This window comes from Meleagris gallopavo, chromosome 4, assembly GCF_000146605.3.
Source record: "Meleagris gallopavo isolate NT-WF06-2002-E0010 breed Aviagen turkey brand Nicholas breeding stock chromosome 4, Turkey_5.1, whole genome shotgun sequence".
NCBI lineage: Eukaryota > Metazoa > Chordata > Aves > Galliformes > Phasianidae > Meleagris > Meleagris gallopavo.
In genome coordinates, this window is record NC_015014.2 from 48,109,596 (window position 1) to 48,133,648 (window position 24,053).

The 24,053-nt window shown below is 40.3% G+C and overlaps 1 protein-coding gene across 5 annotated transcripts in view; it reads right to left on the reverse strand.

The window, feature by feature from the left end:
• LIMCH1 (LIM and calponin homology domains 1) overlaps positions 1–24,053 on the reverse strand; it is a 104,626-nt gene that overhangs the window by 19,910 nt on the left and 60,663 nt on the right. For 2 of the 5 annotated variants that reach the window (XM_010710242.3, XM_010710240.3), the window contains 9 exons: positions 23,475–23,759; positions 22,673–22,906; positions 21,518–21,766; positions 20,603–20,638; positions 15,410–15,536; positions 12,906–13,060; positions 12,307–12,709; positions 8,970–9,191; positions 618–711 (listed from right to left, as the gene is read on the reverse strand). In XM_010710242.3, the coding sequence (XP_010708544.1) occupies positions 618–711; positions 8,970–9,191; positions 12,307–12,709; positions 12,906–13,060; positions 15,410–15,536; positions 20,603–20,638; positions 21,518–21,766; positions 22,673–22,906; positions 23,475–23,759 (1,805 nt within the window). The remainder of the gene's footprint in view (positions 1–617; positions 712–8,969; positions 9,192–12,306; positions 12,710–12,905; positions 13,061–15,409; positions 15,537–20,602; positions 20,639–21,517; positions 21,767–22,672; positions 22,907–23,474; positions 23,760–24,053) is intronic. The other 3 variants (XM_010710244.3, XM_010710243.3, XM_010710241.3) reach the window with 2 other exon arrangements.

A 24,053-nucleotide genomic window follows, 5' to 3' on the forward strand; every position in this document is an offset into this window, starting at 1 on the left:
AATGTGATTCGTAGACAAACATCCCCAACTTCTCACCACTGACTGTTGAGAAGAGAATTGGCTGGTTCAATGCCAGACTGCAGCTTCTGTGTGACTTGCCAGGTGGAATTCCAGATTGTTAAGCTCTGTGCTGCTATGCAATGATTTTTCTACCTGAAAGGCTGGTCTGTTTCCATTCATGAGACCAAGTAATTAAGCCAGCTGAATTGCTAACAGCCAGTGTGCATCACAGGAAAAGGCTGGATGTGCTTCTGATCTTGAGGTGATGGCACCCATTGATGCTTGAGAGCCAAGTTCAATTGGTTAGGTCACATTTATCCTCAGAAAACAGGATCACTGTATTTACGTGACAATTACAGGAAGAGATTTCCTTTAAACACCTATTTCAAACAGTACCTTTGGCTTACCCACATCAAACTGAACTTTGATAGATCCATTTAAAAAAAATGGACAAAAAAAAGTTCGTGAATTCAGTATGATAAAACTCATATTTTGAGTAATGTTTCAGAAACACCCTCATGAGCAGCTTCACATTTTACAAGTAAATTAATCTCCCCAAATGAGGGAGGCATTTTCCTGGATGGGGAATCAGCCTGGGGCAGCAGCCATCCACCCACCTGGGGACAGCTCTGCCGGACTCCCGTGTCCCGCTGCTCCAGGGCTGCCTTCTGCCTGCTGGCTGGTAGCCAGATCCGCTTCCCCCGGCAAGGTCTGTGGAGGAGTGAGACAGTCAGTACAGTGGAAATGGAAAGGTGGGTGACAGAAGGGCAGGTGCTTGCTGCTGCTCTGTAACCTGACGGGCTGTTTAGAGCTTGTTAGGACGCAGAATGCAGAATGAGCTCATGAGTAGCTCTGCTGCTCTGGCACCAAGTCACTGGGCCTTAATCTCCTCTTTTGAAAGTTCAGCAGCAGCCATTATGCAGTTGCTTTAGAACAGCTCGTAACAGCTTTTAGAATTGTAGGATATCTCGAATTGTGTTAGCTGGAGATAAGCATACATTTCACCCCCAATTTTCTCTTCCAGAATAACACCAAAATGTATGCACCAGTGAAAAAACAGCACATAGGAGGGCTTTAAAAGTGTCAACGGAATTAAATACTTCCTTTATTTCACGGTTGTCTAAACAATCTGTTATCTGAAGGGAAAAGCCAGAGTTGGTATTGAAGGTAATGAAATACTTGAAAAGTTATTGAAAGAGTGCTGAAAAATATGGTGAGACCATATCAAGCCCATAATCCAAATTGCTGTGAAAAGGCAGCTTCCTGCCCCAGCACAGCCTGCTGCATAGCTAGCCACACCAGCAACACACCAGCAACATTCCAAGCTGATTGATTTAGCAGCTTCCACTTCACATCCCATTTCCCAGTAGGCAAATGAAGAAACACTGCAGTAAATCGATCAATGGCTGATCGAACACAGAGAGAAAATGGCGCATTCAAAGAGAAAGGGAAAAAAGCAGATCACTTTTCGAAATGAAAAACAACCATATCAGAACTGGCCTATTGTAGATGTCCTTTCCTGTCCCTGCCTCTCATCTTATTAACAGCTGCAAGAGTGGAATGATGAAATTTGCTCCTTTCTGGGGGCAAGATTCATACCTCTACCTTCTGCATGGATCTGTTCTGCATCCCCACAGACACCTGTGAGTCTACAGCCCCTCAGTCACTCACGCTCACATCCTCACACCCCACGGGCTGTCCTAGCTGTGTCACCAGGAACATCCGGTCAGTATGCCAGTGCCCATGGATACACTCCGGCTTTCGAGAGCTTTGCTGTCAGCAGCAGGAGCAAATCCCTGTTTCCCTTCTCCTCTTGTGGGGAAGTATACAAGGGGCGGGGAATGGTCTGGGATAACGCTCTGTGAGCAAGTCTCAGTGCAGGGCTGTGGGTAGGGAAGTGAGCAGAGCAATCCCACGGGCAGTCAGCAGCTGGGAACAGCAGGAGCAGCCAAGGGCTGAGTCCTCACCTTGCAGCAGGACAGACGCCAACAGCAGCTTTGAGCATCCCAAGTGGCAGCATGTACCCACCTGTGCTCACTGGGGGGGGGCTGCCCCAAGCACTGCCTGCTGCTTTCCTGTACACTCAAAGCTTACACTCCAGGCAAGGCAGAGGTGGCAATTCCAGGCAAACACAGCAGGTTTGCCCTGTGCCATTCTATTGCTCTCTTCTTCTGCATTACACATCTGGGCCTTCCCCAGCCTACCTGTTCCCTCCAACCTTGCCCAAAACAGAAATAAGTATTCATTTCTCCTCTAGGACAACCAGGCAGCGTTACAAATTGCCATTTCCATCCTTGGAGGCTTTAAAGGCTTCAGTGATTAGTAACTTGGTCTGCTCCCACACCTCTCTCTGCTTTAAGCAGAGGACTCCATTAGAGACCTACAATATGAGTTATTCTGTGGTTCTACAACCTCTTAAAACTAAATAGCTGTCATTGAAAACTCAGTGTTTGCCTTCAACAAAGCACATTTTAACTGGAAATTCAAAAGCCACCTACCCAACAACTCTCTCTATCCACTGCCCTAAAGCATAAATCTTCCAACTGTTGCATGTTTCAATCATTATTCTTCAGATTATTATTATTTTTGTTAAAGCAACGAAACTCACCCTCCCCTCTCAAAAAGCAACTGCTCAAACTGCAAAATTAAGAGGCTGAGCAAATGCGTTGAGCTGATGCAATCTTCTCCAGTTCTAGGGTTCCCTCGAGAACCTACACATGGTGCTATGTGCTGCTGCTGTCCTGCATAAGTGAAATTACAAATAAATCTACCTACAATCTTAATATCCAGTACGGAGGTTGAGCAGGGTATAGATACAGATGTTATTTATGGAAAAGAGAAGTTTAAAAAAAGGAAAAAAAAGAAAAAATAAACTACTACTTGCTGCAGGAAAACTGAATTTGAAAATGACACGCTGCTGCAGAAGCCCTGCTCCTGCTCATGAGACTTGACTCTTCTTCCCTCCACTGAGAAATTAAATGTTAGCAACATAAAGCTAAAAATATAAAACTGATTAGTAAGTAATTTACAAAAAAAAATTAAATGAACATCACTGGGGAATGCTCATTCCCAGTATATCTAATTCTATTTATAATTCCAAGTGATGTAATATTTTCTTTAATCCATAGGTATATGATACTTCTAAAAACGTTCTACCACAGATTATCACTTGCATTTCATAAATATTTTGTAGTAAAAGTATGATATTATCACTGAATATGGAAAAAAACATTAAACATTTTAATAGCACCTGCAAAGTCTGTGTTTTGACATGGCCACTGAAATCTCACAGATCTCACACTTGAGGACGAAGGACCTACACAGCCTGTATGCACCACAGGTATTTGTGTGGGAAGAGGCATCACTTACTCTGCTACACGTACCTCAGAGAGAAGCTCCTATGCCGTGTTACCAAACATCTGCTTGGTGTGACAATAAATCAGTTTAGCTCATGGCAGAAAGGACTTCTATCCCACAAACAGGCATTTATTTAATTATGACCGTACAAGCCAAAAACAGCCACAGTGCTTATTGCTGCATCAGAACCTCATTAAACCCTAAAAATACACTAACTAGGAACTCCCAAAACACTGAACTTCACAACTTCTACAAGAATTCAAACTCCAAATGAAGTTACAGTAGAACTTTATTAAACCTTATTGTAAATTAAACCAAAATGTAGGTCAGTTAACACTACTTGTACAAAGAATCACATAAAATGTTAATACTGTATTTTGTATGAAAACATGACAAAGCAAGCTGTCCAGAACCAGCAAGAATGCACAGAAATATGGAAGAATCAGGTTAGAACCGAGGTTTGAGTTCTGTAAAACCACCCAGGAATGTAATTGGCTACTGGTATCAATAGCCACATGTACAAATTACCTAATACATGTTCTAAACTTCTTCAATGGAAATTGTAAACATAGCATTATTTTCCATGTTTTACTGTAAGATTTTAAAATGCCATACCATGGTTTGGAAAAATCAGAGCCAGAATTTTGTCTTTTGAGTGGTAACACTATCATGACCTTGGACTGCCACAGCCAAGTGCTGTGTGTGCCATGTCCATGCAGTACTACCGCCAGAACACTGCTCTGACACACTAAATCATCTGCCTCTTTTACTGGCAGCTATATAATGCTACAATCAGATCAGTTCTTACAGCCAAAGACAGGGTGGATCAGTAATTGACAGAGAAGCCTTCAAAGTGTTGAAAGAAACAGTGCTAAGTATTCCTACAAGAGTTATTTGTTCTAGTTATTATCGCTCAACTGGGACATAAAATAATCTCCCATCACTGACAGGCACTGAAAATTGGATGGGGGCCTGGAGGATGGGAGATACGGATATTAAATTCATAATCATATCTCAAGCAGAGTTCTGTTCTACCTACTTCAAAGTTTCATTGCTCCTATATCTCACCCTAAGTATTCAGGTAACCCAGCCCTCCATGCATCTTCCTCTATGTGGTTCAAGGAAAAGCTGTCAATCTGGAACATATCTACTTACTCTGCAAGTGTTTCTTGTAATAAATCAAAGAACAAAGACTTGTCTTACCAGATCTGTACAAATCAGGATTTCAGTCCTGTTCTCTTGTAGCTTGGCCAACAATCCCCAACCACAAGAAAGCTTATACTTTAATCTCAGTTCAACCAGTGGATTTTTGAAGATGAAGGAGGGTGTTACTTGGATATAGAAAAAAGTTTCTTCTTGTGCCAAATAAGCAGTGAGTAGATATGGACATGTTTAAGCCGGCTAACTAAAAATTAAAAGAAAGTCTCAATCTCCCCCCACCCCACCCTGATTGTTTTAAAGTTGCTGTCTACATTTATTTTCTTTGTGGTTGATCAGAGCAAAGCTATAATTAGAACTATAGCAAGCCAGTCATTTCTGAATTGTTATTCAAAGTTTGGTTAAAGTAAAGTGATGTAACTCTGACAAATTATTCCCTCTATACTAAAATCTGCATGAATATTGTTTTAAAACAAAACATTTATTTTGCCAACTTCTAATTCAAAGAGTAAGAGAACACAATTTCTCAGTATTTGTAATGTGTATAACTGCTGTGTATATCAGAAAGAAAACAGAACCTAATGGCTGACAGATAGGACCAGGCTCTGGAGATGATTTTCACGCTGTTGCTGACGCTATCAATGCCTGATCAGAGCATTCTGAGCATTTCAATTTTGGGGCCCTTGCCCCAGTTTTTTGTAAATGTAAAAGGGAGCTGTGCTTTTCCTGCCACCTCTCTTAGCTGCACATTGCTCCACAAATACTAGTGGGATATTTTCATTCTGTTGATAAGCCAAATTTACCCTTCCATGCAAAGTCACCCTTCAATCAGAGACAAAATATGACAAGGTACTTTGAATCAAGGCAAGTCTGCTGTAAAATCCAAAAGAATCTAAAAACTCTAAACATATAGTACAGACAAGCACAGTTTCTTGAAAATATTCTTCTTTACTATTCATCGTACCTGCTGCACCTTTCGCATCCCAATTCATAATGAATTCAGACAGGAGTTGCCTCTATTTCCCACTCAGTCTCTGAACACGTCATTACAGAGTTCACATACATGTGAGGGTGCTTTTTTGTCAGAAGCACAACCTCCACTGAGGTATAACCCATACAAAATGACTCCTATGTCTTTCTAGCTCCCCAAACTCCTAAATCATACTGGCGTTTCAAGTGGTACAACTCGACTCAAATTTTTTTCCAAAATTCAGGCCAAGAGAGCTGTTGAAGTACAGCTGCACAGCATCTACCCATATTGCAGACAATGCCTGAGGCCAGCCAGACAGATTTAGAGCGGGGCTATGGAGCTTCAAAGGGAAGGCTGCCAGGCAGAGAGAAGACAGGAACAGCTACTCTGACAACTGAACTGAAACAGCAGGGGAGCAGCCAGCAGAGGGATGGCGGAGGAAGGGACATGCAAAGAACAGGAAGAGAATCAGATGAGGAGGACAGGAGGGACAAAGGTAACACGTGTATGAAAAGGAATATACGTTCTCACAACAGAGAGATGGGGAGGAAACTGAACAAATAAAATACAAAAAGAAAACAAATCCAGAGCAACTAGTGGGAAAAAGAAACACCCTACCCTAGAAACAGCATCTCTTAGCAGACAGAGGAACAGCCTGATTCTTACTCCAGGCTTGGGAAGGTAACAAGTCTCTACAACAATCAAGAAAAGTGTAGAAATAACCACAGAGAAAGCAAGCTTAGAAAAGGCTCTGAAAACATGCATTGAAAATACTGCATCTATTTGTAAATTTTATTCTCAGTGGAAAATACATTAGTTGCTTCTTTCATTTTAGCTAGCTCTGCTTCTTCATCTTGGCTATTTCTTATCCCTGCTCACGTCTTCTCCTCTCCTCAAAATACAGTAGGGTTTAGCATCAGACAAAAATTCTGTGAATGGGTCAAACTAAGCATATGCTTCATCAGACCCCTACAGAGAAAACCTATTCTTTTGAAAAATGCCACACTATTACCTTCTCACAGAAAGATGGAGTGGCCAACTGAGCTGTTGTTTCATGTGACAGTAGCAACATTACCATTAGCTAGAAGAATCTTAACTTCAGCCTTGCCCTGGTTTCCCCAGCTGGCAGTGATGCAGTGGGCAGCTTCATAGGTTTTCCTACTTCCAAGGTGTTTTACAAGGAGTGGGACAAGCTCAGATGGCTCTTTTCTTTCCACATGTGGATTCTCAGCCTTCTTAAGAGGAGTTGTATCTTCAGAGATGCATTTAATGCTCTGAACTCTGCAGATATAGGCTGACATCACTGTACAAAGTTGTTCAGAAATCAAGGGAAAACAGGAAGGTGACCGAATGAAGTGACTCCACAGTATCAGCCCTATTTCAGCAGGTAAGGCCCCATACTGATCCCATCTGTATTAAGCTGCCTGGCAGTACTGGCCTGCGTACCAACACATGGTGATGAAGCCAAGTGTAAGCACCATACCCCAACTCTGTAACCTGGTACCTAAGCCCTTCGTAGCCATGAACTAGAGCACTTCTGTGTAAATTACTAAATTACTGCCTGGAAAATTAAAACTAAGGATCTGGGTAAAGAGAAATAAGTTGCCAGACGAACCAAAACAGTAAATCTCACCTCAGACTAGCAAATTCCCTTCCAGCCATAGGCAGGTCTCCCTCTCTCTGCCCTCACAATGCCCAGGACATTCCGTTTGTTTTTCCCACAATAAATTCCCTCAAAGCAGCCTCCTCACCTTGCTCTGCCCTTACTGTGCTTGATACACACACCTTTGTTTGAGGCTGATGCGCCTGGAGTAATTATTACAATTTGCACTAGTCAGTCATGTTACTGACCAGATCATGAAGCTAATGATATCTCTCCTTAGAACAGAGAAGTTGCACTATTTGTGTGCATGCTTGTTCTCTCCAGATGACTTTATCATTAAATGCACTCAATTTTACAAACCAGGAGGTTATTCTACAAATCTCAGAGCCATGAAGAATCTGGGAATTCAAATTTTTTTCTGCCTGTTTGCCAATATTGCCAGGAGGGCTAAGACACTGGAAGCTGAAAAACAGACATTCAGCTGTCACGTTATCCTTAAAGCTGGGGAGCAGAAAGGATGAGAGAACACCACCCAGACAGAAACATACCCAAAACCTAACAATGGCTGCTATTGCAGCATTTTCTCTTAAATCTGCCACAACTATGCTGGTCTGGAAATAGTAAAAAAAAGAGATAGTCATATTTTATTCAGCTACTATTCTGATTACCATCGTGCTTTCAATCTAGAGCAAGCGGAGGCCTCTCTCCATCCTCCAACCATTCCCATTACTAGCTCTCCCAGATCAGATGCAATGCCTAACTGGCTTCTCTGTTAGACCCAATTTATTCTGAAACTAGTCTCAGCTCTGCCACCCGTCTGTTTTCTTGCAAACCGTTAACTCTTGACTCTACAGCAGTTCCCCCTGACAGGATCAAGTCTGTGCTCAAGGCACATTCCAGCGTCCGTGCGTGCTGAGCGGCCTGTGGCCAAAAACTGTCATGAAGCAGGGAAGTAAAGTAAGACGTACAACATTTGACATGAATGAACCATCACTTCCTGCCCACTCCCTATTATCCTCCTGGACGATATTTGAAAGAAATCGAGATAAAAGCAAAAATTATCATACTCCAACTCTCACCACATCTCTGATTCTCTTTGTAGTTATACAAAAAAGGAATGTTAAAATTCCCATCCCTTACACTTGTTTGCAATCCTTTAACATGCATTATTAACAGTCCAGTCCTTATTTTTGTTTTGTTTTGTTTTGTTTTTAACCATCTACTTTTATTACAGTTTTGTGGCCTCTAGATTCCTGTTGTGATATGCTCCAATTTTTTTTTCTCTGCATTCCTCTCTGGAGATGGGGAGAGAAAAATGAAATGGTAAAATTAATTTGCTTCTCTGATGAAGCAGTTAAGAAGCACGTTGGTCCTTCGAGTATTTCAATAGCTTCTCCCCTTTTTGAATATTTCTGAGAGGAGAATGAAAGCAGAGTGCTCAAAACTGCCTGCACATTCACATCCTCATTTGAAAACTGAAAACTGAGACTAATTATAATGGCTCACACAGTCCAATTATGTTGCTGATCTAATCAGCTAGCATCAGGAGAAGAGCTGAATAAATGTGCACAATGGCTGGGACGCAGAGTCAATTTCTCCCTGGCCCAGCATATTTGAAGTATGCTTATCAGTTGCATGCCATCCAAAAAAAAGAAACTCTGGCTGCAAAAAGTTTTTGAACCTTCCCTTCCCATTTCTGTACCCACATCCCAAAGGAAGAAACCTTTAATTTACAAAGGATTTTTTTTTTCCTGGTCTGGGCACACCCTCTCGAAATAAAACAAACATAACCATTCGGGTTTCATTAGTTAGTGATTAAATACATCATGAGACAGAAAATTGGCAAAGAAAGTAAGGCTGGTTTGTTCGTGCTGCTCTTACTGTTGGCTCTCTGTGCACACTCTGAGTGGCAGGCCTCTGTAAACTGAGCTCAACACTTGTGGGGTCCTTCTTCAACTCCATGGGGGGCCTGTCCCCACTGGCTACTCCGTCAAATTTCAGAGATCTGCTTGGCGATTGAGTAAATATTACTGTTGTACACTCTTTATCCTTCTCTTCAACGCTGTTGAAATTCTCTCCATTCATGCTGACTTTTCCATCTACCTGCAGAATACAGTTAAATAAATACACTGAGGAAATTAGCACTCAAACAAGCTTAGGAAATCAGGAATTCAATACAATATCACCATCATTAACACAGTCTACCCCATAATTACAGGACAGAGCCAAGCACACATTTCAACAGGACTAGACAGCAGAAAACCCCAGTCTAGATGGGGTTCCTAAATAAAATACAGAGCAGAAATTATGATTTTACTGGATGTCCCGGTTTCCCACATTCTGTTCTCCCAGTAACAGAAAAGTAACCTTAATGCAGGTCACACATATGCTGGATTTTAAAAGAAGAACAATGCTTTAGGTGATATTTAGACCAAAACTCCAGGGTTTCACATTGTGTCATGCAAAAGGCAAGTATGCACTGTAGGCTCACCTACTTTGTAACCTGACAGCCTCACCACAGCATTACTAGGTCATACTTTAGCCACATGAATTTGGAAGGATCAGGAGCAGCAGTGTTCATCTACTTGTTTGTCTACTGTTCATAACAGGGAAGCGAGAAACTAACAAATAAAAGTGGGCATTCCACCTGTGAGACCATAAAATAAATACCCTTTTTCTCCAAAAAATGACTTTATTCAGTCACTGTGGAAAGGAGAGAGTAGAATCAATTTAACTGCTTTTTTCTTAAGCTTAAGCTAGCACCTTGATAGCCTTACATTCTCACTGAGGGACTCTTAAACGAGGAAGAAAATACAAAATAAGCTTTAGTTTCTTCCTTTGGACTGATTCAGCTTTCTCTTAGGAGAGAATTACATTTTGAATGATGCTTTGGTGACACTTTGACAGTTCCTTCCATTTGGCAAGCTGTCTGTAGAAATCCAGCTATACACAGTTACTTACAGTAAGAGATCCCAGCTGGAATCCACAGAGGAATCAGAAGTGCACCATCTATGAGTACACCCCATTGCTCCTGCTTACCTGCAGCAAGAGATGCTTACAGGCTTGTCAGTAGGGCTGAGTTTTAGGTAGATTTGGAGAAGAACTTTGCAATTCTGTGCACAGAAATCCTTCCATGCAAGAGGATCACCACAAGAGACATGAAGGTGGGTAGAGTAAATGTAGACAAACTATTTCCTGCTACTGACTGGACATTGGGGGAGTAACAGCACAGACCAGTGATTTCTTTAAGAAGCTATGCGGGATCCATATGGTGATGAGTTGTTCCAAATTTCTACACAGGTGCCACACAAATGAAAAGCAAGTAAAAACAAGCTTTAAGGCACATCTTTCTTTGGAAACTTTCTGCTTATTTCACTGTTATTGAAAACTGATGCAACAAGTGTCAAAGTCACCTTATCAAACTGAAACGCAGTTTAAGAAAAGTTCTTCCCAGCTCATCCTCTCTGTCCCACTCCTTAGCTCCCTATTCATTTAACTTTAGTACTTTACTGGAGTAAACTCAGTATATGCGATCAGTGCTGTGCTAAGGACAAACTACTCCTGCTGACTTCTTGTATGCCACGTATCCAGAGATTTGTTTTTTCTCTCAGGGTGATTAACCCAGAGGCCATTCCCAAGGCTCTGGGCATCCTCAGAAATTCAGGGAGGTGAAGATAATCACACCTCTGGTCCCCATACTGGGGAGAAACAGCTCTGCAAGCACTTTACCAGTTCTGACTGCTTTTCAAGTGAAAAGTTCCCTCCCTTTCCTCACTGCCATCACTCCCCTCTGCACAAGTTTGAGGGTTTATTTCCAAATACAAGTGTGGGCAGACACTGAGCCCCAAGTCTTCTGGGACTGTGTGCTGGATTATCTACTAGAGAGACAGGTCATGAAAAACCTCAGAAATATAAAAGCCAGAAAAACACTGGCAGGGCACACCATCCATTTTAATGTCTCTGTTTAGACTAAGACATTTCTCTATTTATTTTAGGGAGGAAAACCAAATGTTTGAATGATCAGGACAGATGCCCTCGCTTCAGAGTTAAACAAACATACTCCTCTCCTTCTGATCTGGAGCAAGTCAATACATTGTCACTGGAGCCAAGAACCACTGAAGACTTGTGTTTGAGTGCAAAATAATGCAATAACTACATAGTCTAGGGAGTCATTCTAACTAAGTCACATTCTTTGACATCAAGCAAACAAGATCTAGACAGATTTTTAGTGGGGGCTAGGGTGAAGAAGCATTCACATGTTAGCTTCTTCCTGAATATGTGAACTATATACAGACTGAATATGACACATCTGTCCAAGTCCCGCGAGAGATCACAGGAAAAAAAACAAAAAACAAAAAAACAAACAAAACTTGACTGGGTACTAAAACATATACTGTAGGAGAAGACCAAATGAGGTTGAACAGAAATAGGAATTGTCAGTTTCACATTTCAATGAAAAAGCATTGTGTGGGAGGTGATTTCACAAGAGCTGGGACAGATTTCAAGCACTTACGAACATCACAACATGCTTCTTCACCATCTGTATGAAGCTAACTTTTTATAAGGGTAAGCAACCTGAACACACAAAGTAGCAATGCTACTGGTACATCAGCAGGGTTGCAGGGACCATCAAAGTAGCAGATAGCCATGGCAGACACAAGGGACCAAACGTATGTAGGTTTGGGACATTCTTGCCAGTAAGTTTCACACTGCCAACTGCAGAGGCTGCCATGAGGCTTGGGGAAGCTTCAGTTTTTGTACAGGCACTGTTAGAAGCAGATTTCTTCAAACTTAGCTTATCCCAGCCTGTTCTAACACATCCCAGGTCTTTATTTTCTCCATTGTTGTTTCAGCATCCTACTTGCATTCTCTGCATCTCCCTTCCTTGTTTAAAAACAAAGAAATCATGATAACATACTCTTTCCTAACCTGTTCCACACAAAATGCCCCTTTTTTGTTCTGTCCCTCAAAGAAATTTAGCCTGGTGAAAAACGACCACTGCAAATATTCTTGTCTGAACAGTCAAGTTGCTAAGAAGGTTGGTAACCAAGAAAAGACCATTAAGTTGAAAAGGACAAGGCATGAAGCTGAATTTTTTAACGTCAGTATAATTCTAATTTTTTTTTACTTAAATTGCGTTAATCTTTTACAGGTTGTGACTATTTAGTCAGGATCTCTTTGCTTCCTAACTTACTTACAGGAGTGTGATATATCCTACCTTAAAGTTCTTTAAAACTTCCTGTGTATTTTTGGGTTGAGAATAAGGCTTGGGCGTCAGCATAGGCACAGCCTTGGAGACAACACTTTTGCTGGGAGACGTGCGGCCTGTCGAACCACTGGGCTCTAGATCAGTGGTGGGAACAATGGTTGCTTCAATGGTGGCAGTGAATTTTGGAGCAGGCAGCGATTGTTGCCTTAAGTATCTCAGAGGATTCGGGTCTTTCAGTGGGGAATTTGGCTCCACTGAATGGCTCCTTTCCAGGATTTTTGGCATCTGCAAACGCTCAAGGACAGCTTCACTAATGGTAAATCTCTCGATGTACTGCTGGAGAATGCTCTCGGCCTCCTCCTGGGTCTTTGCATTCTTGTATGCCTCGTGAAGCTCCCGTTCTCTTCTCTCTCTGCACAGGAGATGACACAAGAGAGATCATCACATTAAAATTCACACTAAAAATCATTCCTACTTCCTCTGCTCCATCATTATCCTTCTCCCTCCCTTACTCCAGCCCTGCAGGCATGGTCGTCCACAACCACCTATCCCCTATGAAGCATACAGCATTTTCAGACATGCCTCTGCACTTCAGTAAGAAAACATACTTCTCTTCCACAATTTCTCGGTAGGTTTTGATGCTTTTTCTGCGCTCATTGGTTCCCTCTCCAGACAATAATCTTTCCATTTTCTTTCTCTCAGCTTCTTTTTTAATTAAATCCTGGGAAGCACTCCTTCGACGACTCTTCCACCGAGCCAGGTCCTGTGAGAGAAAGAAGGCAGCTGAATGCAGAATTGCAAATAGCTAAAAACCAGCCTTAAAGAATCAATGAATCCATCCAGCCAAGCTTTGTAATGCTTGCATCTGCCTGTGGACCAGGCTCTGGTGTTTGCTTTAAAGAGAAAAGGTGATCATATCATAAAATGAAAATGTTACTTGTCTCTTCCTTATGAGCGTCCCCCAGTACTTTGGGCCCAGATCTCAGCAACACTATGGACAAAGGTGGCTCACACCTGGCAGGCTTGTGATATGACAGAGAAACAAGACTATCATTTGTACGCAGCAATACAGAATTATTGTTGAATACACAATACATTCTTGCTGAAGTACTAATCATATTCTATTTGGAAGCCACCTGTCCAAAACTGCCAAAAAGACCCAATGTCTCTAGTTCCTTATCCTTCCTGCAAAATCAGCCTGACTCTAAAACTAAAGAATACAGAGGAGACACTTCATGTGGGACACACCTATGTCCTGCATCCTGCTTGGGTTATGAATTCACAAGTACTACATACAGAGAGAGAATTTGTTTCATAATAAAACAAGTGAAGAAGTGTTTCTAAGCTGTAAAATTTCTCAATAATCAACTAGAAAAGGAACAGAATTTTACAGTAAAAATTAACCTCCCACAGAAGTTTTGCAAAGAAAAATAACCTCATAGGAAACCATGGGGACACATTTGTAATTAACTTTACAACATCAGGAGATTAGTATACAGATTATATTTCATGCACTCTAACAAAATCTGGTTTTAATAAAAAACAGAGATTCTGTACACATACTCAATTCAAAGGTTATTTCATTAATTACATGGTTTTCCAAATATTTTAATTGCATTTCTATTGGTAAACACCAGAAGGTACTGCAAGAATAACTTATTTTATTAAAACCAGGAACAAACCTTGTCACTTTTAATTTAGCTTAAAGCCACAAATTATTGACATTACACTCAAGAGAGTGCTCATTAAAGTATTTCTTCATGTGACCTACATATACCAGTTCATAAACCTCTTCGTGAAACATGGTCCTTTCCTCTTCCTCAGTTACTAATAATTCACATTGAAGTACAAAAGCACTTCTTTATTCAGTTACTCCCACTATTACTTACTGTTTGGAAATTAGTTTTTCATTAGCAAATTACATAAGCCTTTCTCTTTCTGCAATTAAGTAGAAGACACATTTATATTTTTCAGCTCTTATTCATTAGAAAAACAACGGTAATAGAAAAAGCTATGAAACTGTTAATTGTTGGCAAATTTACAGCATAAACATGTAAAGAATATGAGACCATGAAATGTTAGTGTCATCTCTACAAAACCCTCGGAATGCCAAGGACATTCCACTACAGGAATATTTAGTAGCTCTTCAGAACTTTTAGTTTGGTGTATAAGGTGCTAAGGGCCTGGAAAAGTTGTGCACTTTAGCTCAGAGGATTTTCCATTCAATAGCGAAGAGTTCTCAAACCTCTTGAATTCCTTTGGGCTCATTCTTATCTCTGCTGGGAAATTATGAATTCCCACACAAACAGACCACTCAGCTGAAATCCTTCATTGTTCTACTAAAAGTTTTTTATTAGTTGTATATACTGTTCTTTTTTGGGGCTTTGCCTTGAATTTTCTATAAAAACCTGTTTCATAGCAGCTGTCCTTACAACTGGAAACTACTGTCCTAGCTGTTTGAAGAGATTTAAAAGAAGAAAAACAACTCCAATATTCCTCATTTAAAATCAGTCTTTAGAACTAACAGGATTGATGCTGAAGCTCCTGATAATAATTTGCCTGCAAATTGTGAACAATGTTTTTCTAATGTTTTCAGTTTACTGAAGATAATGCAAAATTGCCACGAGAACTTAAAAACATTTAGAATAAAGAGAGTTTAGAAAGGGCTTGCAATGTAAGCAAGGTGTATCTAACGTAAAGGGGAATGTGTTTGCTTGAACAAGATGGAAAATATTGACACTTTCTGTAACCAAATTTATTGAAGCCAAGTCCAACCTATATATTTATCACCTTGCTTAGTCTTACACTTTGTCACTTCAGGAATTTTCTAGTTAGAAAAAATTGAGAAGTTACCAAATGGGAGTGTTCTGCTTTCATTTTTATGCAATCAGATTTTAATTACATTTTCTTAAAAAGCAAAAGACCTGGTTCATCTCTGTGTCCTGTAACACACAACAAAATAGGAACTTCTACGCTTTTCTCAACAAACCACTGAAAAAAATGAAGAAAAAGGGTCCTGATTGAGAGAGCAACCATAGATTTAGCAAGTCTTGCTTTTTTACCCAGCTGGCTGGCCCTAATGCCATCATTGCAGACACTGTGGTACACTCACATCTTGCCACCTGGTCTCATCCTCTTTCAGCTGGTTGTGTATATTCTGCAGCTTTTCATGGCGAGCTTTGCTGTGAGGCTGAGCCATGGCTTCTTCCTCACTTCTCATGTCAAACATGCTCACGCTCCTAAACAAAGAGGGAATAATAAGAAGCACAGTGTTATTTATAACCTTATACTTCTTCAGCTTTGTGAGAGCTAAAGCCACATGAGGGTGCTGCAGCAGGATCAGACACCTGCGCTGTTAGGGAGCTCCCAGTAGCAGCAATCCCTGAGAAGGATCAATTAGCACCCACATGACTTCCACGCAGTACTTCAGGCACTGTACTCCTCAGTTTCTCTTGTTTTTGTTAGCCAACAGCAACTTTGTCTCTCACTGTGAAGCATTTCTAACAATAAAACTCTGACAGTAGCTTTTGTTAAAATTATCCTATTCAGAGGTGAGTTCAGAATATTTAAGTTTTTGAAGATGTTTCCTACCGGGTTCTCACTGACCCCTCTAATCATACTGCAGACAGAAGCTTCCATTTCACTGTAAAACAAGAGAGGCTTGAGAAGTACATCATGGGTAGCATGGCTGGCTAAATGCTACTGCTACAGGAACCAGGAGAGCCTGCCCAGAGAAGCACATGCAGCACACACAGCATGTTGCCTCCTCTCCCCTCCCTGCCTCAAAGAAACTCAATGCTATCAGCACAAACTTGTTCATACGGTTGACCTAACAAAGGGAAAGCTGACTGTACAACAAACAATTGTGTTCGGCACAAAACAGTTTCTTTATACACATGCTATTTTTGTCTCTGACCTTTGCAGAGTTAAAGGAAAAAAAGGTCACGGTTTGATACTATACCATCATTCATATTATTTAAAGATCTTCACATGAAGATAATGTATTTTCTACTTCCCCCCACTACTTATTATTAGTGAGACATGACCTCAGCTGGGCCATTAAAAGCAAAAAGGGGGAAAAAAAAGCCATGCAGTTCCACGGGAGGTGATTTCACAGCAGTTTCCAAATGATTATCTGCAGCTGTAGGTGAGACAACTAGCAGGAGAAGCACCAAATGAAGAAGAGTTGTAGGCAACTGTGGACACAGTAATTGAAGTGAATACACACTGAAAGCTGTATATATACGTATTTAGCTGGTACTTGTATTCAGGCAAGCAAAGATGTGAACAACTCACTCTTCAGGGGAAATGGAAAGGTCTGGACAGTGGACGGAAAAGGACATGCACAGATCCCAACCTATTAGTGGGCATATATTCAGAAACACAAGACAGAATACACACCCTACAGCCTTCAAGCAAAGGTAAGGTTAGCACTTTACCATGCTTCATCCCTTAAAAAGAATGCTGAGGGGGTACACTTCTTTGGGTTTCTCTGTGGGTAATTTAAGGGTTGCATTGCTCAGGACTGGACTGGAGTACTCTTAAGAAATAGAACCCAAAAAAACTGCAAATTTTGTTGTTTTTAAAACTAAAAGTCTACTAAAGAACATTTAACTTTCAGTTCTGTTTTGCAGACTAGTAAAGTAGGTTGGGAGATGCATTAACACAACCCATTAGTGGATTTATTCCAGTTTAAGTGCATTTGAAACTCATACTAAGGAAAAACCTTTAGTTGCTACTTTGTGCCTGCTAGGTCTAACTGACTGTATAGATCCCTACTCATACCACTCCCCACATCAAAGAATATCTCATTCACATAGAGTAGGAGAAGACAGAAGATCCAAAGTGCTGATAACTGCTCCTAGCAGAGGGTGTGAGCCCTATGTCATCTGCTGTGGGAGAATAAAAATAAAAATACTCTCTGCCAGGTATACTGACATTCCAATGAAAAGCTAATTTTGTGTTTTTCTTTTTCCCTGCCTTCACTTGGAGTAAGCAAACATAGACTTTACAGCTATTAACAGCGCAATAAAAAAAGGCACCCTGGAAAAGGCTTTAACCTACCCCAGGAATCAAGCCATGCACTACAGCACCTTCTGTTTTAGCTGTCCCCTCATGCTGCTGGCCTTCACTGCCATGGATAAACAGTCAGATAGGTTCAACCAAACAGCAGCTCCAGTAATATGTTACTGTGCAAATCTGCCTCCCCAGGGGAGCAATCTGAAGAAGTCATCTCAAACCATTCTTTCCCGCTATGACCAAAACATAACAGCCATTGACAAGACCCAACTCATTTCCTGAACACGGGGAAAAGGCCAACCAGATAGCCTACATAGATTTCTCTGCCAGGCAAATTCATCTACAGAAGAAAACCAAAGAGACCAGAACTCATAGCTTCCATCAGAAGACACTTTCACTATGAGTCCAACGTCATTTCTTCCTCTTCCTTTTTTATGTAATTTACAAATTGCTTATATAAGCTACAAATGTCTCCAGTCTGTCAATACCTGCATGAACAGTTAGACTTACTTCTTCCTTCAATCACATGCCAGATCAACAGGCACAGAGCATACATGTAAATGGGGAGATTTAACAATACAGAACTCAAAATCATAAATCTGCAAAGCTCTTGGGATAGCATCTCCACTGTCTGGATGAAACAGGCCTTTCTGCTGACCAGTATTAGATATGCTGTTCTGACAAAGATCTGGGAAAAAAAACACTGTGCAAACCAACACTATAATTTGAAGGGTTGATTCTTTGGGATACTGTGATTGTTTTTAAGTTACACTACTTTGTTCTTCCAAATTACAGCTGTTCTTGTCAGTGGTGTTATACAGCTTTTTTTGTTGGTTTTTTTTTTATTTAAAAAAAAAAAAACAAGTCTAAGTATTGAATAAAAATGTCCTCAAGGACTTGAGTGGTCAGACTATTTAATTAAAAAAATGAGAAATATGGCAAAAATTTTTATAAGAATATGTTAAAATACTTATGCAGAGCATTTATTATGTGGCTGCATTACCATTTATAAACACAGTAAGATTTAAGAAACCCTAACAAAACATAAAAAAGAGACAGAATGGCTAACGGATCAGACTCCTGTAAATAAATACTCAAAATTCTCAGCCCACTATAATTCATACGTTGGTCTGAAAGTATAAAATCTAAGCCTAAATGAACACTGGGCTGTCACACTGCCAGCAAAATCCAAAGGATATCTTTGAGAGATGGGAAAGGGACTGATCAGCAGCAACATGCTAGGTACGTGGTAGGCAACTGCAAGGAGAAGAGATATATCCATGAATTTCAACCATATGAAATTACTGTACTGCCAGCAGTTTGCCACATAACAGCCTGCTCAGCTATATTACAGAGACAGTTTTCTCTCTCCATTTCTCTAAGTCTAATCTGGAGAGAAACGAAGATGCCCCAGAATATTGGCACAGCCCCTGCCAGACACAAAATTGCTCTAACTCAGAGGCTGGGTAAAACACAACAGGAAAAGCACTGAAAAGCAACAGGAACTGGAAACCTGACAGAAGGCCACAGAAAAGTCTGGGAGCAGAGAAAGAAAAGAGGGAACCACAAGCCACCTTTTGCTGCCCTCCCGCGGTGTTCACACTGTTGTCCTCTGCCTTTAATAAAGGCTATGGACTCCAAGCAATCACAACATCTAGTCAGGGCTGTCTCCTTTACTCCAGTTTATGCTGAGGATTGCCTTTTTGGGAGCTGGAGACAGCCCTGGAGCTGCTGACACAATTTGGTGGTGATCAACCAGCAATGGGAACTTGGTTAGTCCAACACGGCAGTTCTGCTGTCAGAATAGCTCCAAGTTTAGGGCTGAATACAAGTCACAATTTTCAAAGGAGACTTGACAAACATTTTGGAAGCATTTAAAATGTCACTTCAATTTATTTTTCCTACTTGTGAGCCACATTTTAGTAGATTTTTTGCAAGTACTTCAGAAGGAAAAATACAATCTTACATTTATAAGAACTTTACAGGCAGTTTAGGAAAACAGTTGCTCTGTAAACTGTGACACATCTGGAAAGGATGACAATAAGGCTTGAACGTGTATTGTTTTGCCTTTTTAAACAAAATCCACGTGAAATAAACAATATGATTTATTCATATCTTCGCTACTCACAAATAATACAACCAAACACACTGTGATGCCTCCATGTACTTTCTCTCATGTTTGCATTTAATACAGACATGCAAAACTGTGGGGAAACAAATAAGCAAATCAGTGAGATAGGTAATGCTCTATGAAATGGCAGGAGAGGCACCACTGTAAAGCATTACAATTCTGTGTTGTTACGCTATCTAATCTCATTTTGATAGGTAGGATTTCTGCTTCTTGAAAACAATTATATTTACTCTGTGGCTCTGTGGGCAGCGGACAAAGGCTTTGAACAGCATAAAAGAGATACGCTTGTACACTACAGATCTTGTAAACTAAAAAAAAAAAGCCTCTATGCCATTTTATTTTATGATTTAATTTGGGAGACAGAGAAGGTTGCATGTGTTTCTGTGAACAAAATAAGGATATTAAAAACACGTAATGTGGGTAGTCCTTAATTATTTCTTTGCTTCTGAACTCTTGCACTTTGTAATTTTCCACCATGGCTTTTTAAATAACACTGTACATTATTCTGAACTACAGTTCACATTCATCCACAGACGAAAGTTTTAATTGCAATAAATGCCCCCATCCTACTCCTTTGGTTTAATGTAAAGCACAGAGGTGAGAAGCTTAAAAAAGTAAAGTTTAGTATATTATTAAAGTAAACCCAACCTAGAAGGAACTCAAAAGAAAGCTTTAAAATACAATAATGGAATAGCTGAAAATTTGTATTCCTGACAATTATTTCTGAAGATCACAATGAATTTTATCTTTGGGCTTCATATAGGTCACACTTGGGGTTTTTTTTCCCTCCAATATCCAGTCCAGGTTCAACCCAAATCTCCTAACCTACAGTGGATTAGAGGCAATGAAAACTACAAGGAGAGAAAAAAAAAAAGAAAAGAAAAAAAAAGAAAAAAAAAGGAGAAATAATGCTTTAAGCAATAGCTGCACATTAGTGTTATGCTCAGTTTTTATGAGTTTCTATGTATAAATTATTTTTAGCTGCAATGTAAGCCATGTTGCATTCCATTTTTCAGTACATTCTGAAAAATTTATTTGCTGTAACACTGCAAAATAATTATGAGGCACCAACTGCATTTTAAATTAGTAGAAAGACTGGAAAGCATGCAGTGTAAGTTGTTTAAAACAGAATCTTGTGAACACAAGACAACTTACTCTGCGTCATCAGACACAGCAGTTCTGGGGCCGAATCTACAAGACCAAATATAAAATTAGAGCGTTGATAAACACATTATATATTAATTGCAACTGGACCCATAAAATCTGGTTAACATTCCCTTGAACATCCAACCTGTCCTGATAAAGCAAACCTAAAGAGAATGAACCATACTGTTCAGAGATGATCTATTCAACACACAGCACTTACCTTATTAATCATCCAAAAGTCAGACTGCCCCAAAACATCATTCATCCCTGCCTAATCCCCCCATTATAAAAATGTGCTACAGTATACCTAAAGTGGGTGTAGAAAATAGTTTTTGAAAGTAGACAATATATTGACATTTACACTAAAGTGCCACATACGTGATGAATGGAGACAAAACTTAATGGTTACATTCCACAGCAGTGCTCAAATCAACGTTACCATAAGATTTCCTTTTTTTGTTTGTTTTGGTGCAGCTGAAAAAAGGTACTGATAATGCACAAGTCAGTGTCATTCACTGGAGTTGCCTGTCTTGTTTAGAGTCATGCAAATGACGTGTCCGTATCTGGGATTTATCATAAAACAACATCAAATACAAAAGTCAACACTGCAACATTTTTTGATCACAAAGAAACAAGACATGCATCTCTAGAGATGCCCGGCAGAGTGTGACTGAACTTCTGCTACTCATAAGTGATTTTTGTATTCACAGAAATATTGCAATCAAATATTTGCTTTCATTAGTTGTAGAAAAGAAAATGTTACACAAATACTCTTTTCGTTTCTTAGAAGTGTGTACAGACATACAGGATTTTAGTCTGGACTGAAAACACACCAGGCAATGCAAAATCTGAATTCTGAAGTGCACACACAGTAGAAGAGCAAAGAGTGTACAAGCTGCGTGATTCACACCATACAGAGCTCACGTTTGCAGATGCTCATCCTTGGATGACAATGTTTCAGTTCTGTTTTCCTCAGGAGCCACCTGAAGCTTAGATGTTTGATCAAAGTGGACTTCATTAAGGATATGATCACCCACTTGGGCAGTGCACACAGTATCCTCTTGTCCTGCATGAGGGAGACTGCATCTTTCCTGCTCTTGCTGCTGCTCTCGCTGAGGTAGAATTACAGGTTTTCCAGAGCTAGTAATGCAGACTTGTGGACATTTTTCAGGCCTGAGTGAGCCAAAGGCAGCAGTGCAAAGAAATGTATTAAACAACATTTGAAAAATCACATATACATAATGAAAACTGTAACTGCAAGTTCATACGAAAATTCTACAAACTCACAGCTTATAGGTACACAAAACAATTAGAATAGAGCAAAATGCTTGTATTTCCATTCTTCTATGCCAGTAACATAAAATTCCCAAAGATTCAAGTTTTGAGAACGTATTTTAACTAAGCTATTCAACTGAAGGTCTTCTCAACACCAAGCCACTCCTGGCTAAACTGCACATTATTTTCCACTTATATATGCACAGGTGTGTGTGTATCCTTCCTCTCTCATGTACTAATCATGTACTGATGAGAGATAACTTTCCAGTCTCGCTTGCATGTAGCTCAAACAGCCAACACATGGCTCTGTTCAAAGGCTTAAACCTCCATCTTCCCCACACTGTGCTGCTCATCTAAACAAAGACACCAAACCTTACCAGGAGGAATCTAGTTCCAGAACTTTCTTAGGCTGTTCAGGAGTCATTGGCACCATCTAAGCTATAGACAAACATTCATCTACTGTATCCACCACCTATGTTTCTAGCTAGAAATATTTTTAATTATTATCTCCTATTTAAGTAGAAACCTCTACAAATGTCATACAACCTTGCTATATAAACACCTATTTTCACATGCTGTTAGAATTTTGCATCTGCTATATCTTCAGTCTAAGACTTTACAAGGCTCTACCAAAAAGGCCAGAAAACCTACATTGCTTACTAGAGCAGAATGAGTTAGCATAGATTCAAGGATGAGTATGGAAGAAATGACTGCTGTGCCAACAGCAACTCTTCCAGATCAAGAGATCTTGACACACAGTCCACAGGACTCACTGCAAAGGAAAGAGAGAGCAGAATTTCTTACCTAGCAGTTTTCTTTTCAAGTTCTCTAGCTGTGCCCTGTTTATTCTGCTGCTTTGAAAATGGCATGGGAAGGAACTGCTTAACACTTGGCCCCGGCTGTTTTAGAAAAGCTCCTGTTCTTCTGGCCAACATGTCATCTCTTTGCAGATCTGGAAACTTCACTTTGTTTTCTGTTCCACCATTCTGCTGATGAGGGATTTCAAGCTGTTCTTGGCTCTCTTCTTGCGTTACAGTACTGCTCAGAGAGACAAGTGACACTGTTCCATGATAATGTTCACTTGTACAGCCCAAAGGAAAGCGGCTGTTGAGGCAACATGGGGTACTGCTACTCAAAACACAGCTGCAGGGCGATGGACAACTAGGCATCTTTAACTACAGTGCAAGGAGTGAGAGCAAGAGGAAACTACACCGAATGCCACACTTATGTAGACGTTATGTTAGAAGCTGGAGACTGCATAAACATATATACAAGGAATTATTCCCTTGGAAATTGGCATAAAACTCTGGAGAAAGCACCATGGATTGCAAAAGAAATCCCCCCAAAAGATGAAAGACTGTTTTCATGCCGAACAGTAATTAACAATTGAAGTATTTAAATATTATGAAAGAAAGCAGACTGTTCTATGTTCATAGGATACATTCTTGTAAGTAATTTCATAAAACAGAACACATGCCATGATGAATGAGTAAAACACATCTTTAAAGGCTGAATGCAGTATGGAATAACACTACTGACTGATCCAAGTTCACACCACACACAAACCAGGCATGAAGCTCAGAGCGATCTGCTTCTGTTCTCTGACCTCTCTGCTTCCCGTGGAGTCTTCAAATCCTTCTCCTGCACTACTGACAGAGGAGGACAGTGTATTGGAACAGTGCTAGTTGTGCGTCTCTGAAAGGTCCCCATCCTTCTAACCAACATATCGTCTCTCTCAATGTCTGGTAAATGTGCACTGCTTTCTTCTTTGGTGCTTTCTTGCTGTTTGTTTGAGCTGCACAGGGCTTGTTTCTCAGAGATGACATCAGTAGTAGCGACAAGTGATGGCATGCTCCTGCAATGTTCATCTGTATCTGACTGTGTTACCTCACTAGTGAGTGGGTCATGAAGAGCATGAGGTAGACAAAATGTTCTCAGGTCAAATGAAACAAAAGGGGAGGAGTCCTTCAACTCAGCTTGCTAATGGTTTATAAGCACACAAACTTCACTGAAAGAATTGCTTGCTAAATGCATTCATTAAAAAAATCTTGCGATAGCTGCAGACTAAGCAATTAAAGAAAAGCCAAATAAATTTAGGCTCTGTTAATATGTTAACTTCCCTGAGTTGTCATTCTCTCCAATAAATGCCAGAAACACAGAGCACCAATACACCTTAGTTTCACAG